At 48.0% G+C, this 18745-nt stretch overlaps 2 protein-coding genes across 2 annotated transcripts in view; one reads left to right on the top strand and one right to left on the bottom strand.

The window, feature by feature from the left end:
* The first annotated feature begins 327 nt into the window (after positions 1–327).
* SGMS1 (sphingomyelin synthase 1) overlaps positions 328–18745 on the top strand; it is a 219155-nt gene continuing 200737 nt past the window's right edge. Inside the window, exon 1 of the mRNA XM_036438461.2 lies at positions 328–477. The gene's annotated coding sequence lies outside the window, so the exon portion shown is untranslated. The remainder of the gene's footprint in view (positions 478–18745) is intronic.
* Positions 9330–18745, bottom strand: part of LOC118719014 (guanine nucleotide-binding protein G(I)/G(S)/G(O) subunit gamma-11-like) — a 29818-nt gene continuing 20402 nt past the window's right edge. Inside the window, exon 2 of the mRNA XM_036437992.2 lies at positions 9330–9791. Within this exon, the coding sequence (XP_036293885.1) occupies positions 9556–9791 (236 nt within the window). The 3' untranslated portion in view covers positions 9330–9555. The remainder of the gene's footprint in view (positions 9792–18745) is intronic.

Raw genomic sequence — 18745 nt, 5'->3', positions numbered from 1 at the left:
TGACCGTGTGCAGGCGGGGCCGGGACCGTCCCAAACTTAAAGAATAAAACAAAGAGGCCGAACCCCAGCTCCCCGGCGGGGCGCAGTCCGGTCCCGAGCCTCGGTCCCGGGAGAGCCCCGGCGGGCCCCACCCTCCCGCCCCGCCCGCCCTCCCGGCCGCCGCGAACACCCGGAGGAGCCGATCCGCGTGGCGCGGGAGCCGGCGGCCCGGGCCGCGGACTGGGCATGCTCTGCGGCCCCGGCGGCTCGCGCTGGCCAGTCGGGAGGGAGGCTTCGCACCGGGGAGGCAGCGGCGGCGGCGGGCACGGACCGGAGCGCGAAGGGCCAGCGGAGGCTGCTTGGTCCCTGCGCCCTGCGAGCCGGCCGGAGGGCGCGATCCGGGCGCAGCTCCCCGACGCTGCCCTGCACCCCGGATCCCAGTCCGCGGCGCGGGGCTCGGCGAGCGGAATCCCGGAGACTGCTACCACTCCGGTGCAAGTGAGTCGTGGGGCGCGGGGAGAAGGCGATGTCGGGGCGGGGGGGGGGGGTGGTGGGAGGAAGGAGGGGCGATTGGACACCCGCCTCGGGCCTGGGCCTGACTCCCCGGGAGCCGAGTGCGAGCACCCGAGGGGCGAGGGGGCGTGAGTGCTGCCCGCGCCGCGCCGCGCGCCTACCTGGCGGCTCTCCTCCCCCCGCGCGGCGCTCCAGGGAGTGGGCGCGGGGCCGGGCGGCCGGGCGGGCGGCCGGTCTCGGGGATCGGAGGGGGCAGGCTGCCTGCTCGGCTCCTGGTCCCAGTCGGGGCGGGGAGGAAGGCGGGGGCGCCCGTGGGCACCTTTTCCGAGGTGCTGCGTGCGGGCTGGAAGACCGCCTGATGTCTGAGCCGGGCGGGCGGACCGTGTTGGGGGCCAAAGAAGCGGGGGCACGGGTTTGCCTCCGGGCAGTGGCCCGGCTAGGGTTCGGATGACCCCCAGGGAGCCGAGCCCCGCAGGGATCGACCCCCCAAATCACGGCCCCACCCCCACGCCCCGGGCGGCGGCGGCGGCGGCGGCCGCGGCGTGACAGTTGGTACCTCCCGGTCCGATCGCGGCCAGCCGGCCCGGCGCCCAGGGTGTCAGGATCCTCCGAACCCCCAACCCCCCCTCCCCCTTGCCGTGGCCGCTCTGTGCCCCTCTTTCGTGTAGCTGGTGGGACCCCCCAGTCCCCGAGGAGCGAGCTCCCCTCCGCGGGTCGCCAAACAGCCTCCAGGTAGGAGGAGGCGCCCAGATCCCGCCGGGTGGGTGAGGGTGTGCCGGGGTGAGGCCTGGGGGAGCCGTGGGCGCATCCTGGGGCTGGACCGTCCCCCCGGGACGCGGCTGTGCCCCGTGAGTGAGGGGTCCCCGCGATTCCGAGGGGGCTTGTCAAGGGCAGAGCCAGCGGCTCGGGTCGCAGCAGCGTGTCTGGTGGGCCGATGGGCTGGCTGTCCGGGTCCGGCTAACGGACTCGGTCTGGCGCGTTCTGGTTAACGCTTGCCTCGCTCTTGGGAGTCGCGGGTAAAAAAATCGGGACAGGGGCTGAGGAGGCTGGAGGGAGCCAAGAGCATCCATGGAGGCGCTTCTCAGATGTTTCTTTTCACCTTCAAAACTGCACCGGCTCCTGCTGCACACGCTTACGAAACCAAAGAATGAAGGCTGCTCCCTGAAAGGGAAGTTTATGTCGTGCTGTGGGGCCTGCCTCCTTTTCTAGCTCCCGTGGCATTTAAAGCTGTTTGGGCAGGTTATGCTGCTTTCAGATTTGGGGGTTGGGGTGGGGTGTTTCTGCTGGCTGCCTGGCTGTGGAAGTGCTCAGTGCCTGTCCGGGTGTGCTGTGAACTCCCCACGCCTCCTGGCTCTCTCTGGGGGTTGGACATTCAGGGGGCACGGAGTGGGCAGAAGGAGAGGAGTGGGCTGGGGGTGTAGCAACTTGGCTGGGAGTTGCCTAGGGCCGCCCAGACCTAACAGGGCTGGTGGCTCTTTTGGCCTGTGCTGGAGGGTGTCTCCTTGGGCTGGGTGTGAGAGGTCCCAGGGAGAAGGAGGGGGGAGGGGGAGGGCGGGGGATGGGCCCTGCGTGGTCAGTGCTCCAGGGAAGCCCAGGGAGGTCTGGTGATTCAGCAGGTGGCAGCCTTCCAGCTCTGAAGCCATGCCGTGTCCACGCCAGCCAGAGCGCCGTGGCTGCAGCTTGTGCCTGCTGCCAGAGGTGCCAGCTTCGGGGGAACCTCCAGGAGCTAGCTGCCTCCCTCTCGCCTACAGCAGCTCAAGTTTCCTATTGGCTTTCTGTTTAGGTGTGCAGGCCCCGGGCTTTGGGCTTTCTTTACTGCTTCTCTTCAACTATGTAGCATGTGTTTGAGTGTCTTCAGGGCTGTGACCGGCCAGATAGCAGGAGGGGGCAGCTGCTACCACACACAGTTTACGCCGTTTTTCTTCAGAAGGTGATGGCAGTATGCAAAGCCAGAGAACTTGTCTTTTCCTTCTTTTCTGCTTCAGAAGAAATTTACATACTTAGTAAAATAGTTAGGTGTATTTCTGCAACTCTTCCGAGTGCTGTTAGCTAACTATTTCAAATATAAGAAAGCATTTAAAAAATTAATTCAAGAGGTGGATTACACTGGCATTAAAGGGACACTGTTACTTTAAAGTGTCTTATTCATTGGAGGATCCCTAGCATCTTGCCCAGTGTCTACCTTGAAGGTACTCGGGAAATGCTTATTCAGCTATAATTTAAAAAGTGTTTTCATAACAGTAGCTTGTCAGTGAATTTTGACACCTAAATAACCTTGTGTGTTTTCTTAAGTCAGGATTGCCTGTGTTGACCATAAACATTCAGTTTTACCTTAAAAAGTTAACTCTTTTACTCCCTCCCCCTTCCGCCCCCCTGATTTTCACATTGTAGCAGATCCTGTACCTCAGCTGGAAAAACGTGGGCATGCTTTGCTAACCTATCTCATGAAAATCTAAAGGATTCTTATGTATAACTGTTATACTAAAAAAACAACAACACTAAAAAGTATGCCTGCTGCCTATCAAATAGACTTTATTAACAGAACTTTATTTTATACAAAACATTCCAGGAAAACCCTAGAATCTCCAAACCTTTACCACCCAATGGAAAGTGCTATTGTAGAAAAGACAGTGTTTTGGGAATAAAAATTCAGGGATTGTTTGCACAGGGGAGTAATCTCCCCAGTCTTCTGGGGAAGTATGAGTGTTTGGCCCACTCATTACTCTGTGTTTTACCTTCGCTCTTCCCCTTCCTCTAGTTGTCTAGCTATTTCTTCTTCCCCTAAAGACATACTTTCCTGGCATGGGCTTGCTTACTTAAGCTGCTGCCGGGAGGATCTGTTGTATTTTCTCACACAAATTCACTCAGTGGGGATTTTTCTCTTCTTAGTGTCTCACACACTTTGCCACTACTTTGTACGATACACTGTTAGATGGTCTTTGGAAAAAGCTGTGGCCAGGTCACAACTGATTATAAAAAGCTTTTTCTTTGCCCCTTTTTGGATGGTAGTCACAGCAATCTCTTATGGAAGACCCATATGGCATTCTTAGTCTTAAGGATTTTGGAGTTTCCGATAAAGGCTCTCGGTCAGGAATATAAATGGTCTTGTATCGCTGCCTGGCACATTCCAGGAATTTGGGCTGCGAAGTTTGTTCCTTTAGTAAGCTGCATAATCAGCAGAGGATCATATTTTGGATTAGCCCATTTGGATGTGGGAGTAGGGGAGCAGTGTTGGCTGTGGGTGAGGGGAGAGCGAAGAAAGGGGAAGGGCTAATGGGAACAGGAAGACGGCTGGGTTTTGTAACTGTGACTTCTGTTTCAGTAAAAAGGAATTGAATGGCTCATCAACAAGGGTGGCTCAGTTTCCACTGGAATGCTCTGCTACCCTCCAGGTAGACATTCTAGTAGGCAATGGTGCAGACACACACTGAAGAGACACAGGCACAGAGGTAGAAAGCCAAGAACCCCAGATTCTTTAAAAATACTAAAATGGCAAAGAGGGAAAATTCAGGACTGACATCACCTTAAGTTTGTATTTCATAAAGATCCCCCTTTCCTCTCTCAGGCAAGCTTATCTGCCTCCTTAGCCTGCAAAGCCCTGGGGCTTTCACTGAAGTTGGTAACCATTGTATCTCAGTGCAGGAGAGTGGGCATTTAGGGATAGCTTTGGTGTTTGTTTTTGCTTCAACAACAGATAGGAATTTTCTCAGGACTATAGAGGCTGGAATCCCAACATCTAGGTGCCAGTGGAGTTGATTCCTCCTGAGGCCCCTCTCCTTGGCTTGCAGATGGCCACCTTTTTGCTGTGTCCTCACATGGCCTTTCCTCTGTGTGCCTGAATCCCTGTGTGTCTTCCTCTTATAGGAAAAAGAGTCCTATTGGGTTAGGTTCACCCATTTGACCTTAATCCCAAATACAGTCATATCTTAAGGTGGAGAGGCTGGGTGGAGAAAGCCAGGCTTGTTGGGTTAGGAGATTCATGGAAATGAAGGAGAGGGAAATTTGGGGGTGGGAGAATGAAGGGGTTAGATTCATACCGATTTAACGATTACCTGGCACCGTATGCACCATTGCCTACTAGAATGTCTACCTGGATGTCCCAGGCGCTGGTAATCAGGAAGTCCCAAGTTGAACTCCTTCCCTGCTTCTGTTGAAGGGTTGGTGAACATTCCTCAGGTTTTGGCACAAGATTCTCTCCCTGTGCAATACTTCTTTCCACTCCTATTCCTCTCAGAGGAGCCTGCTCTTCTGTGTTGGATATGTTCATGGATATATCTGTGTCTTTGCTAAAGATGTGCATTATTTTGTGCATGTTTTCAATTTACATTAATGGCATTGTTCTATAGCTTTCATTCAGTTTCTTTTTCAGTCAACATTAAAACTTCTTATTACAGAAAATTTCAGACATTCATTAAAGTCGAAAGAGTTTCATTCAACGTTTCATTTGTGAGATCTAGTGCGTTGCTGTGACTGCTGCGCGTTATGGCTGGCCTGCTGTGCACCCCCCAGTATCTTGCCTCCACGCCAGCTACTGGGAGCAAATTTCCTGTAGCAGCTTCTTGATGATACTTGTGAGATTATCTCTAGGCTAGCGGTTTTCAAAGTGGTCCACACCCAGTAGCAGCAGCAGCAGCAGCATCACCTGGGAGCTGCTGCAGATTCTCAGGCCCCAATGTACTCCTCCTAAATCAGAAACCCCGGGAAAAACTCCATCAGTTTCTGTTTGGTCATGTCCAGCCTTAAGAGTCTCATGCATGGGAAAGAACCTCCTCATGAGTGAGGTGGGTGGTAATAAATATGCCAAATTCTTCTCCAGTGTGGGTGCTGTGGTTGACACTCACACAACAGTGCATACGATTTCTGATTCCCCACTTCCTCACTAGTGGTTGATATTAGCCATCTTCCTAATTTTGCCAATATTTGGTGGCTATAAAGTGGCATCTTGTTTTAATGTAAGTTTATTAATGAATTTGAGTATCTTCTAATATATTTGTTAGCCATTACAGTATCTTTGATCAGCTTTAGTCTGTTTTTCTAATGCATTGGTTTGCAGGTGTTTCTTGCATATTCTAGATAGAAATCCCGTTCTGCCATCTGTCTGTCAATGGTAACTGTCAGAAAGCTTTAGTTTTAATATAGCCCAAATCCATTAATTTTTTTGCCTTATGTTGCACTTTAGGAGTCTTAAGATGTTCTTCCTTCTCCAAGGTTACAAAGATACTTTATATTCTGTTCTATCAGCTCCCTAGTTACTTTTTGCAATGAGAGCTTTCATCTCCTTGAATTTTATCTTCATTTATGGCATAAAGAGGAATAAACTTTATTTTTTCCCTTTCTATTACGTGAGCCAGTTACCCCCAAATAATTTGTTAAGCAGTACTCTTTTCCTAATTTTTTTTTTGTGTGTAGCATCCTTTATCATACATCAGGTTTTCTCAAGCATATATCAAGTCCATATTTTCACTTTATGTATGGTAAACTACATCCATTTAAAGTATACAAATGGATGAATTTGACAAATGAACGTACCTATGAGACAACCACACAAACAAGATACAAAGCGTTTTCATTACCCCAAAATTTCCTCGGGCCCCTTTGCCTTCATCCTTCTTTCTGTCCTGATCTGGGTAACCACTGGTCTGCTTTCTGCCACGACCAATTCGTTTGCATTTTCCAGAATTTTATATAAATGGAACCATCCAGTCTGGTACTTTTTGTGCATCTGATTTCTTTCACTTAACATACAGGTTTTTTATTTTTATTTTTATTTTAAAAAATATATTTTATTGATTTTTTACAGAGAGGAAGGGAGAGAGATAGAGAGCTAGAAACGTCGATGAGAGAGAAACGTCGACCAGCTACCTCCTGCACACCCCCCACCGGGGATGTGCCCACAACCAATGTACATGCCCTTGGCCGGAATCGAACCCTGGACCTTTCAGTCTGCAGACTGACGCTCTACCACTGAGCCAAACTGGTTTCGGCCATACAGGTTTTTAAAAAATCTTTTTAAAAAATTGTGGCAAAGGAGACATAACATAAACTTACCATTTAACCATTTTGAAGTGTACAATTCAGTAGCATTAAGTACCTTCACAGTGTTGTACAACCATCATCACCGTCAATCTCCAGAACTTTCCCCTCAGCCCAGATTGAAACTGTTCACATTAAACCCAACATACTGATTTTGAAATTCTTAATGGGCGTTTGCTTTTGAGTTCTGTGTTCTGTTCTAGTCGTAGCTGTCTGTTTATAGGCCAGGTTATTTTTATTAATAAAAAGACACACAAGCTTTGCAGTGTGTCTTATATGGCTCCTCTTTTTCAGAATTGGTTGTTTGTGGACCTTTTCTCTTCCATATACATTTTGTAATGCTTGTCAAGTTCTCAACAAAGTCCTGGAAATGTGATTGGCATTGCATTCAATGTATAATTCAACAGGGGAGAATTGACACCTTTTCTGTGCTAATATTGGAATTCTTTCCGCTAACATGGTTATCATGCCATCTTTTAAAAATGACTTTTTAATAGAGTTTTAAAATTTTTCTCCCATAATAAAATTTTTTTTTTTTTACAAAGGTGATATGTTGCTTTGAGGAGATTTGAGTGTGGGCTTCTGAGTCTGAACCTTAGAGGAAGGCAGGGTAGGGGCTTTGGGGACAGATCTAGTTTCAGTATTGGTTTCCCATTCACCAGCCTTGAGAGTCATTGGGCAAGTTACCTTTCAGCAGTACCTTCCTCACTCAGACTGAATCCAGAAGCCTCTCCAGGAGGCTGTTGAGGGGGTTAAATGAGATAATGTAGGAGAGGCAGGGAGGACAGATCTTGGAGCAGTTGCTGCTCAGTGAATGCTGGTGTAATACCTCTCTAATGCTGGCTTTGAATAGCATAAACTTCATACCTTTATTCTGCCTCTTAGGGATTGATAGCAAAGAAGTGTCTGAAAAGCAAAGTGAACAACCTAATCAGTTAATCGTGTAACACCCTCTAAGTCTGCATATGCAGCCTGTGCGCCTACCTAGTTTAGTGGAGCTTCACAGAAATCAGAGATAATTCCAAAGAATTTTACAGTCCAGTGGGGAAGAAAAGACACATACAAGAATCAGAGAACGCTATGTGGCAGATGGTGTATAATTAGGGGTTAAGTGGTGTGATGTCAGGGGAGTTATGAGAAAGATAAATGCTGCTCTGGAAGAGTTTTGACTTGATTTGGGTAGAATTGGATTAGGGGGAGAGGTGGGACTGATGAAAGCAAGGATAATTAGTATTTCTGCCAGTGCCTTGAGGGCCTATTGAACCCTTCGACAGTGGATTTTGTCCCTAAATTTAAGTGCTTTGCAATCAGTGATAACAAGTGGCTAATAGATGCCTAGATAACTAGTGTCTTACATACAATACAGCGGTTAAGAGCATTGACCCTGGAGCTAGAATGCCTGGGTTCAGATCTTGGCCTTACTTTAGGAGCTGTGGGGCCTTAGGCAGGTTAGGTAAACCCTTGCACCTTAGTTCCCAACCTTGGAGAGTGGTGTGGTAACAGCAGGTGCCTCACAGTGTTGTTGTGAGAACAACATAAATTAACATGCCCAGCACTTAGTTCTTGGCACAAGACAATCACTCTAAGGTGTTAGCTCTTTTTGTGATGACTAGTTCCTACCCATTGTGTTTCTCTCCCATCTTACTGGGGTCGGTACGTGAGGTCTTCTGCCCCAGAGTTGATGGCTTTTGTCCAGAAAGACTTGCTGGAGGCACAGTCCTGCAGAGTGGGCTTCCCTGCACATTGCCGGCACGTGATGGGCACTCAGGCTGCAGACTTAAATAAGTACATGTTTGATAGTGGGTCACGTGCCGTCTCTCCATCTGGATGTCCTTGGTCAGGGCTCCGGAAAGGCTGGATAGAAGAGGTCAGGGGGTTAGCACACAGGACTAAAGTGGCATTTTGCTGTATTTCTAGTTCTGACAAAGGTGTCGTCATAGGGATTCATATGTGTTGAGGGCTAACCACCTACAAGGCACTAAGACTAAGCCCTTGCCTTGACCCTTTTGATAGTCCTATGAGATGGTTATTACTACCCCCTTTTTAGAACGGAAGAGAGCGGGGCACAGCGGATTTGCCCAACAGAGAAGTAGTGCTTTGATGGAATTTGGCGTTTGGGGCCTTTGCCAGTTGGCACAATGACCAGAGTAGGTGCTGTCGGTGGAGGGACATGATTTATGTCTAGTTGTGAAACACAGGGCAGCCCAGCAGGGCATTCCCATGACCTTGGAGGTTTATCAGCTTAAGCTGGTGGCTCTCAGATTTCAGCTGTATCACAGTCACCCTGAGGCTTGTGAAAACACCTTGTGCTCCGCTCACCCCCTGGGTTTCTGAGGCAAGTAGGTGGGGTGGGGCCTGGGAGCTGACGCCTCCTGGGGCTGCTGACACTGCTGGTCTGGAGACCACCCTGCGAACCCTGCGGGGAGCAGCGCTTTGAGGGCCAGCTGTCCCCCCTTCTAGTTGCAGTCCGGTGAGGTGACTTCAGGTTCAGAAATTTAAAATACTTCCCACCTCCCGAAAGAAAAGCGGAACGCACACAGTCCTGTTTATCTAGGCCAGCAGAGGAGTGTGTGCGCCCGTACAGGGTAGAAATGGGCTTTCTGTCCCTCCCAGTATTTCCCACACGGCTAAGGTGGATGGTGATCCAGGGTGGAGAGAACATTTGGAAAATGCAAGTTAAGACTTGTTAGAAGCATGAAGTAGCATCAAATGCATCTCATCTTAGGAAGATGCCCTGATTTGTTTTATTTTTTATTTTTCCAGCGATAACACTTTATTTGAGTCATGCACAAGTAATGTCCTTATTTCCATAATTGTACATTCGATACTCTCTGCCCCCTTAAAGAGGGTGGGGAGTGAGCAAAGATGAGAAGCACATAGCTTTTATACAAAACCGTATCTACGTGAGTGCTTGAGAAAAGTCCGCTTTTAATTTAGTTTTTCCTTCTCTAAAAGGCACGTCGGTTTTATTTCGGAAAACTAAAATAAGCTAGTTCTTCCACTGAGGATGAAGTTTCTCCCCAGAGTTACTTATGAAATAACGTAGCTGCCTTTTTCTTTAAAGGGATTTTTGTCTTCTGGAATGCCTTTCACCAGAGGGTCCTCTCCAGAGCGTTCTTCAATGTAGTTTTTTATTTCTTCAGAACATTTAGACACCTGTTGCCTCTGCAACTTCACTTCTTTGCGAAGTTGCTCAACTTCCATCTTCAGCTTTTCCTTTTCTGGCAAATCTTCGATGTGCAGGGGCAGCAGAGCAGCTGGAAATGCTATAAAGCATGGCGTGTCCCAAATGGATTTGTTTTAATTTATATATATATATATATATATATATATAATTAAAAAAAATTTTTTTTCCACCCTACTCACCATACGCACCTCAAAGCTTTGGGTTCACCATGTATGCCTTGAGGAAAATTTAGGCACAGAGAAATGGAAAGTGTATTAAGATCCATAGTCTGACTGTGGAGAAGCGGGAGAAAATCTTATTTGCCTGGGTTCATTGTAGTAGAAAACTGGCTCAGGAAGCCTCTTAAAGAAAAGGAAGGAAAAGGAAAGGAAGGGCTGTGTACCCATTTCCAGCTGCTGGGAGGTAAAGTAGCCACTTTTGCATAAGCTCAGCACAGTGCCTACACACAGGAAGCTCTCAAGAAGTGTGAATTGCTATCATTATAGCACAAGTTTTCTGTTTTGCCATTAAGGCTGCATTTCTCTCTTCTGAACAATGTTACACATAAAATGTGAATGAGAAATTTTAGAAATGAAAGCTTTTGTAGAAAATCGGAACTTGGAACCACTCAGAGGAGCACACACAAGAACACTGTGTTTGGGAAGAAACTTAGGTCCTTTGCTTGGTGAGAGGATAAGGGGTGGGGGTTGGGAGCATAGGGGGGTGAAGGGGTGGGAAGTATGGGGGATGGGGTTTGCTAAGGAAAGCCTGGGGAGGCCAGAGAGGCCTGTTCACATGTGCAGATGTTCTCCAGTCTGATGTTTTTATAGCTTGGGGCTTGCAGTGGCACAGATATGTGCTAAGGCGCTGTCTGCTATGGGCTAGGCCCTGGTAAGGCTTGAGATCAGAGATGAGTAAGATGGGGTGTGGGTCCTTGAAGACTTGGGGAGGGGGAGACAGACATGTCCACAGATAAACGACATCGCCGAGGAGTGAGTGCAGTGTGGCAGCTACACACCAAGCCTCCCGGACAGGGTGGGCTGGACGGAGGAGGAGGTCACCTGTTCCAGGTTTTCTGCACAGCAGCAGCGTGAGAAAGTAGAAGATGCCCCAGGTCACTGTAGCCGGAACTGGAAGTGGCATTGTTTTGTTTTTGTTTGGGGGTTTCCATTTTGAGTGCGGTAAGTCCCATGGCAGGGAGGAGTCTAGGAAGAGGTGTGCTATAATGGTCAGCTAGCAAGTGGAACTGGGAACTGGAACTGCATTTCAAAACCACATAGGGAGTCTTAGGAACACTTGACAGTTTATTTTCTTTGTGCCTAAAAAATGGAGCTAAATTTTAGCTATATCCTAGGAATGTAAAATCTGGAGATGAATAACTCTCTTTAAGGTAAATCAGCTTTTAAAAGAAATACCTGATTAAAAGCAAGGTTTTATTTTTTTATAGCCCAATTTCTGACCAAGTGCTAAATTCCACTTTCAATTTTGTTTTCAATAGTTCGCTTTTCTCATTTTCTTTGTCCTCTCTTTTCCTGCTTTACCCTCTTTTTCTCCCCTCTCCCTTCCCCCCCTCCCCTTCCTTAATACCCTTATAAACAACTTGCAAGCTAAGGCCCAGGTGCCAAGCTATGACCTTGGCAAACTTGGTCTCTGTTTCCTTGTCTGTAAATGGTGAGTTTGGATTCGCTGACCCCTAGCTTTCTAGTCTCCAGACTCCATGAATTCTGTGATACCTGACAAGAGTGTCTCATGAGCTCCAATTATCAGCCATTTATTATCTATACTAATGAAAGTGCAATATGCTAATTAGACCGGGTCAACTAGACATCTTCTGGTCATCCTGCCCGCCTTCTGGACAAAGCCATGGTGTCGGGGGTGAGGCAGAGGCGGTTAGGAGGCAATCAGGCTGTCAGGGGAGGGCAGTTAGGGGCGACCAGGCTGTCAGGGGAGGGCAGTTAGGGGCAATCAGGCAGGCAGGATGGCGAGCTGTTAGGAGCCAGTTGTCCCGGGTTTCAAGAGGGATGTCCAACTGTTGGTTTAGGCCCAATCCCTGTGGCAGTTAGACATCCCCTGAGGGGTCCCAAATTGGAGAGGATGCAGGCTGGGCTGAAGGAACCCCCCTCCCCACATGAATTTCGTGCACCAGGCCTTTAGTTCTGTTAATAAAAAAGTATCCTATTTTGGAACTTCCTCCCCCAATCCTATTTAGTTGTGAAATGCGGAAACCAAACTGAAAAGCGTGGTTTTTCTCTGAGTAGGATACAAAGGTGATTTCTTTCCTGGGTTCTTGTCCAGGTGGAGTTGAAGAATGAAGCCACGGACAAAAGGTGGTATAGGGAAAAGTGGAAATTTATTGGAAAACAAGCACAGACTCCCACGTGGGGAGCGGGTCCCAAGGGAGTGACCACCTAAGCTCCCTTTTCCTAAGGTTTATAAAGGCAGCAGTTCTTTGGGTCCTGATAGTCCCCTCTGATAGGTCCCTATAGCAGCTTCAAAGCTCAAACCCCACGTGGGCCCCCTTTATCTCCTCTCTCTGTGGTAGCCTTCTCTGTCCCTGTGAAAATCTGTTTTCCTCTCTCTCCCTTTTGTTTCTCTGCTCCTAGTGGCTTTCCCCGGTCTTCTGTGAATGGATGTCTTCCTCTCCCCTTAGGCTGTGGCATCTCTTCTCTCTCTGGGAATGTATGCCTTTGGCAGCTCCCAGCCCCCAGCTTTGCAGTCCTCCCCCATGGACCCTCTTTATTTCTAAAACTCCCGAAGCCTGCCTGTTCTACCCCTAAGAACTCTTTTCAGTTGTGTGCCCAAACCACTTTCTTTAAAGAGCAGTGAGTGGTTGATTCTTCACTGTCCGTATTTTCCCCTCGGTGACTGATGCTCCTGGCAGGCTAGCTCTGCCAGCGGTGTAAAATGTGGGAGATCCATCCAGTTTTTTAAAAGTTTCAATCAGGCATACTCTGTGAAGTCACGAAGGCTGTTGTGAGTAACATTAAATAAGGACAAATTGTAAAGGATGTGATGATTAATTTCAGGTTACGGGGTGGGGTGGAGGGAACCACAGCTAAGCCAGTGGCTGGGTGATGCTCAGGTCAGGAATGGCCCTCCTGAGTCACAGGTTCAGAGAAGGCTGAAAGAAGAGAAAGATCCCAGGGGTAGGGCGCTGGAGAACAGACCTCAAGAGCCCTGTCCCCGTGGGAAGGGCTGGCTAAGGGGGTGTCCCCTCCCCGTGTAGAAGAGGCCGGAGAAGTCAGGAAGGGAGAGAAATGGCAGCTGAAAGGGGGTGGGAACAATCACCCTCCCGAGAAGCAGGCCAACAGTTGGGGCAGCTGTCTGAGCAGGAGATGGGCGTGCGGGTGTTCCTGAAGCCCAGGGCGAAGAGGAGCTCATTTCTCTGAGGGAGCTGGAGGGGAGAGGCAGTGTGAGGAGGCAGGGTGATGGCTGAAGGTGCTCAGACAGGGGGCATGCTGGAGGAAAAGGCCCGGGACCCGAAGGGTGTCAGAAAAGAAACACCGTGTGTGGGAGAATCCATGGCTCCAGCCCAAGGCAGGCTGCCGTGGTAACCCGAGACTAAGAGGGAGCAAGTGGGGACAGGCGTGTCCGTCTTTCTGGGGCACCGGCTTTTTCTCCTGCTCAGTGGGATAATAAGCACTCCCTCTCAGTGTTGTCAAGTGCAAGCCCTTGGCGTGTGCCTGCGGCAGTGCAGGGCCATCCGAGGTTGCTGAGGTGACCTTGGGAGTGGCAGCAGAAGGTGACCCGGGTTCTCTGTCTGAGGGGGAGGGAGTGCTGGTTCCCTTTCTGCTCCCTCAGGGGCGTGTGGACCACTCACATGACCAGATGCACTATGAGTGAGGCAGGGTCAGTGCACTGGGGCTGCCCAGATGTACTCAGATTTGTGGCTGCCTGTTGTTGAGATTTCACCATGTGGACTGTAGGCCCCTCTCTTGTGTTTCTGCCTGATCCCAGAGGCTGTCCCTGTTCCTCCTGCCATCAGTTCACTCTTCTCACCATCAGATCCCCAGGGCATGGAATGTCTCCTGTATGCCTTACAGAAGTCTCTTTGTAATGGCCTAAATCTCTTGCCTAAACTTCCAGACTGTTGGGACCTGCTGCTTTGGCTTGGACAGAACAAGAATACAGTATAGATGTGAACCAAGCTAAGGCTTTGTCTGCATGGAGTTTTCTTGGTCATGGGACGGACACTAAGCAAGCCGGGGAACATACATGTAGCATGCCAGGTGGTCAGGAGGCAGAGCCTCCCCCTGCCTCCTAAGGGCTCTGCCGCCCATTCACAAGGTGGGTGATTTGGCATTTGCTTTGCTGCTGCCGTGGAGTAGTGACACCTGAGTTACTCTGGAAGGCTCTGCAGAGTTGCCAGCAGCTGTTCTGGGCAGCACTCCAAGTTTCCATAGGCCCTGAACCTGGCCTCTTCCCCTCCCTCTGATTTTGGAAACAGAGACAGCATGGTGAGAACACTCAGGAATGTCTCAAGTCTCCTGATGGCCTTTTGTTTGAAGGCCCTATCAGTGGCCCGGGGCTTCTTGATGGGTTTCACAAGCCACTGAAGTAAAATTTATCATTTTAGGTGTGTGCATTTTTCGGGAGAGAGTGTTTAAAACTTTCTCTAAATTCACTCAGAGGATCTTGGAAAGGTCCATTTTTATGAAAATGGACAAAAGGTTAAAATTGTGCCATTGAGGCCGAAACCGGTTTGGCTCAGTGGATAGAGCGTCGGCCTGTGGACTGAAAGGTCCCGGGTTCGATTCCAGTCAAGGGCATGTACCTTGGTTGCGGGCACATCCTCAGTGGGGGTGTGCAGGAGGCAGCTGATTGATGACTCTCTCTCATCGATGTTTCTAACTTTCTATCCCTCTCTCTCCTCTCTGTAATAAATCAATAAAATATATTTTTTAAAAAAGATTGTTTAAAAAAAAATTGTGCCATTGAGGGTATTTACTGCTGTCTGTCTCCTTTTTAGAAGAACCAATGAGAAGTAAACGCCTGAAGGCAAGAGGCAGACACACACGGAGCCTCACTGCGCTGAAAGGGACTTGATATTTCTGTGACTCAGGGGTGGGACAGGGTCAGCTATTCTTCTAAGGAAACAAGAGAAGCAGGTATAGCTGGCTGGCGTCATGGAAGACCAGTGACCTTAGTGGGAGAAGGGAGGGGGAGGGGAGTGTGACACTACAGTGTGGTTTGCTCTCCTCTAAAGCAAGAAAAGGAGGTTGAGCTCTGGAGGAGAGCAGGAGTCCACTTGAGCAGAGATGCTTTTCTCAGATTTCTGGCTCTGATGGCACCAAAAATAGGTCTGGAGAGGACAGTTTGGGAGTCTGATGTCAAAGACACCTGTTTGAGGAGAATCTTCCGTGTGAGAAGTCCATAGTAGTTTACCTAAATAATAAAGTTAATGTCAGTTGTCCTTCGCCATAAGGGTTATGAAAGGGTAGCTTTTAAGAGAATGACATAAATACTTACACATTATTTATCCAGCAATTCAACTTCTGGGAGTTTAAGAAATAATTAAGATTATTATTTATCCCAGAGCTGTTTATCAGAATGAAAAGTTGGAAACCAAAATGCAGTAATAGGGGATTAATTAAATTATGTATATTGCACAATGGAATACTAAGCAACACTTAAAAAATAATATCTAAAAGAATACTTATGTAGAATATTCTTCTAAAATATTGCTATGTGCAAAAAGATATGCTTTTCTTTAATTTATTGATTTTAGAGAGGAAGGGAAAGAGAAAGAGAGAAACATCCATTTGCTGTTCCACTTATTTATGCATTCATTGGTTGATTCTTTTATATGCCCTGACTAGGGATTGAACCCCCAACCTTGGTGCATGGGGACAGTGCTCTAACCATCTGAGCTACCCAGCCAGGGCTGTACTGATTTTGTAAAAAACAAAACAAAATAAAACAAAAAAAACCAAAAAAAACCCCCAAACTATTCAGAATATACCAGCTGAGTGCCTAGTATGAGCCAGGCACTGGTGACATAGTGATGAGCTAGGCAGGTATGGATCCTGCCCTTAACAGGCGTATAGTCTACAAGGGAATAGTCGAGCCATATTGACTTTCTCATAACAAGTTTGTAAGTACTTATAGGAGAACTACAAAAAGAATGACTCCGTAGCAGGCAGTTTGTCTGTTAGGTCCATTGCTGACCTGAAATCACTGATGTTCTAGAAAGCCTGAAGACAGTCATTAAGATGTCTTACTGACAGTGCCCTCCTGTTGAACTGTCGGTCTTCCTTTCTCCGAAGCACAGTGCAAGACTCTGGGTGGAAAGGGGTGGTGGCTTTAGAAGTGGGGGATAGTCCTGCCTACTTTCTGGCTTCTGTCTTTGCACTAGAGTTGTCACAAGCCGCATCACTAGTTCACCTGGAATTGTCTCTTGCTGGTCACTGCCACCTCTCTTGGGCCTCATGTTCTGAGTGTTGGGCCTCTGAGTTACTTTGTCTGGGGCGTTTGCTGTCATGTGGAGTGGTGCTTTATTCTTAGAAATCATCTGGCTCAAATTCCTTCTTGGAGCCTGCAAGGTCTGGATTGGAATCGGGGTGTCCTGATTTCCTATGGGTTCTTTGCCACGAGGCACAGCCGTGGCCTCTCCCGGTCACCACAGGCATGGCTCTGGCTTTAAAAAGGAGGAGGCATTTTAATCCCTTCACCACACAAAGCTCCAATAAAGGTTAATGCCTCCCAAGGCAAAGCACATTTCTTGAGGAGGAGGAATTAATGACTGTCTTTGGTAGTGCGGCTGCCTGTCACAGGCCTGAGGTGAAGGAGAAAGGCTGTTGGCACCATTTGGCAAGTTTGTGAAAATGTGCTCTTTGCTAAACTTGGTGCGCTTCCCTGTGTGTCAGGCTGTGTCAGGCTCGCAGGGTCCGAACAGGAAGGAGTTGTGGGCCTGCTTTGGAGCTACATTCCGGAGAGGACAGCTGAGAGATGGTCTCATGGCTGTGCAGAGTGGTTAAACGCTGTCTGTACTAGTGACTGGGACTCAGGAATTTTGGCTGAAATGTGCATGGAGGCATTTGCTGAGGAGAGCAGGTTTGAACTGGACATAGATAAGGGTAGGCTGGCCAGAGTAGCCTTGAACAGTCAGCACAGCTGTACACTGAATGGCAGTCCTTGGAGTTGGCAGTGTACAGCTGTGCTGACTGTTCAAGGCTGCTCTGCATTTGCCTTTTAACCTGTTGGCTTTTTCTTGTAGAAAAACTTGTCTTTTTCTTTCTCCTCCTCCAAACCGCTTTTACCCCATTCCCTCCCTCTTCCTCTATTTAAGGTATACAAGCAGAAAAAATGCCATCCATAACCTTATCCCCATAAATAACCACTATTATTTTGGTATGTATCCCTCTAATCTTTTTTTCTATAAATACTGGCTGTGCCACCAATAAACATTTTGATCAAATGCTGAAAGACGGGATGTTAAAAGGAATAGAATTGCCAAAGCTAAACCTCACTGTTCTAGAATTGGCTTCTGGGATACAAGTATAAATCTGAAATTTTACAAAAATGATTACATGTTATTAACATTATGATAGTCATTGCATTGTGGTACAAGAGCTTAATTGCTTAGCACACACAACCAGTGCAGAGAGCTGGTGCTACTGGGTAGGTAGTGACTTTCAGCTGAGGGAGGAGCAAGGCTATTATTTATTTATGTCTTTGAATTATTATTATTTTTGCTAACTTTCAATATATAACCCTGTAAGTGGTAGTTTACCTCCAGCTTATTAAACTTTCGTCAGATAACTGGCTTTTCTGGAACAAAAGGTTGCCTTGGTGGTGATCAGGCAGTTTCGTTGAAGTTCCCCCTCACCCAGCTGTGTGCAGCGCTTGGATAATCGCAGACACAGAGGAAGGCTGTGGCCTGTATACAGTTTCTTCCCTGGTGTTGTGCTCGCGCTTGCTGCTTCTCACAGCCAGTGAGAGAGAGTCCGGAAGCCTTGGCTCTGGAGCTGTGGCCTGGGAGCAGCGTAATGAGCTTTCAAGATAACAAAGCTGTTTTCCAGATCTCCATCTGCATCTCGGCTTTCACTGCCTGCTCACACTTCAGCTCATACCCCGGAGAAGAGTGACAGAGGACCTTCAGATGTAACATGGGAGAAATGTCTGCTCCCTCAAGCACCTCTGCTTCTAATAGTTAGCTACTTTCTCCACGTAACCATCGGCTGTTAGCATGCTCTTTTTGTTAATCCTCACCAGAGGATGTTTTTTTCTCATTGATTTTTAGAGAAAGTGGAAGGAGGGAGAGGAGAGATAGAAATATCGATGTGAGATAGACAGATTGATTGGTTACCTCCTGCAAGCCCCTTGACCGGGGCTGGGGATCAAGCCTGCAACCAGTGTACCATGTATGTGCCCTTGACTGGAATCGAACCCGAGACCTTTCAGTCCCAGGGCCGATGCTCTCTCTAACCACAGAAAAAACAGCTAGGGCTAGCATGCTCTCTGATATTGTTAGTAAACACACTCTGTTGTTGCTGTTATCTGCAAAGTATAGTGTTACAATAGAATTTTCTGTTATTCAAACTGCCTTGTCAAATACGTAATAACTAGCCATTCATCCTGTTCTTGGACATCACGACAAAATCCTATGGGTGTCATATAAGGGTGCCACCCTTGGGGGCGTCTTTGTGGGGAGAAGATTTTTATTCTAAGATACATCTGGAGTGCTCGCCAATTTTTGGAAATGGATCTTAAAATATTACGGTAAATATTTGACCAGTGTGCCTTGTTCTTATTGCTGATGTTGCCATGCGGATGAGGTGCAATCCTTGACCATACACTGATTCAGGGCCACCAGAAACAGCATTTCACCAAGGTTCTGTTCTTTGGCCTTACAGATTTGGGCCAAGTTTGGAAACGGAAGTTTTGGTGGATCTTTAAATATACATAGAAATACATATTTCATTTGTATAGGTTTAAGATATAATATTTCTAGTATATATATGACTGAGAATGTTTTGAATCTAATCTACCATATTTTTCGGACCATAAGACGCACTTTTTTCCCCCCAGAAGTGGGGGGAAAAAGTCCCTGCG

This window comes from Pipistrellus kuhlii, unplaced genomic scaffold, assembly GCF_014108245.1.
Source record: "Pipistrellus kuhlii isolate mPipKuh1 unplaced genomic scaffold, mPipKuh1.p scaffold_m20_p_15, whole genome shotgun sequence".
Taxonomy (NCBI): Eukaryota; Metazoa; Chordata; class Mammalia; order Chiroptera; family Vespertilionidae; genus Pipistrellus; species Pipistrellus kuhlii.
Note: the sequence above shows the minus strand (reverse complement) of the source record. Positions and strands in the feature narration are given on the sequence as shown.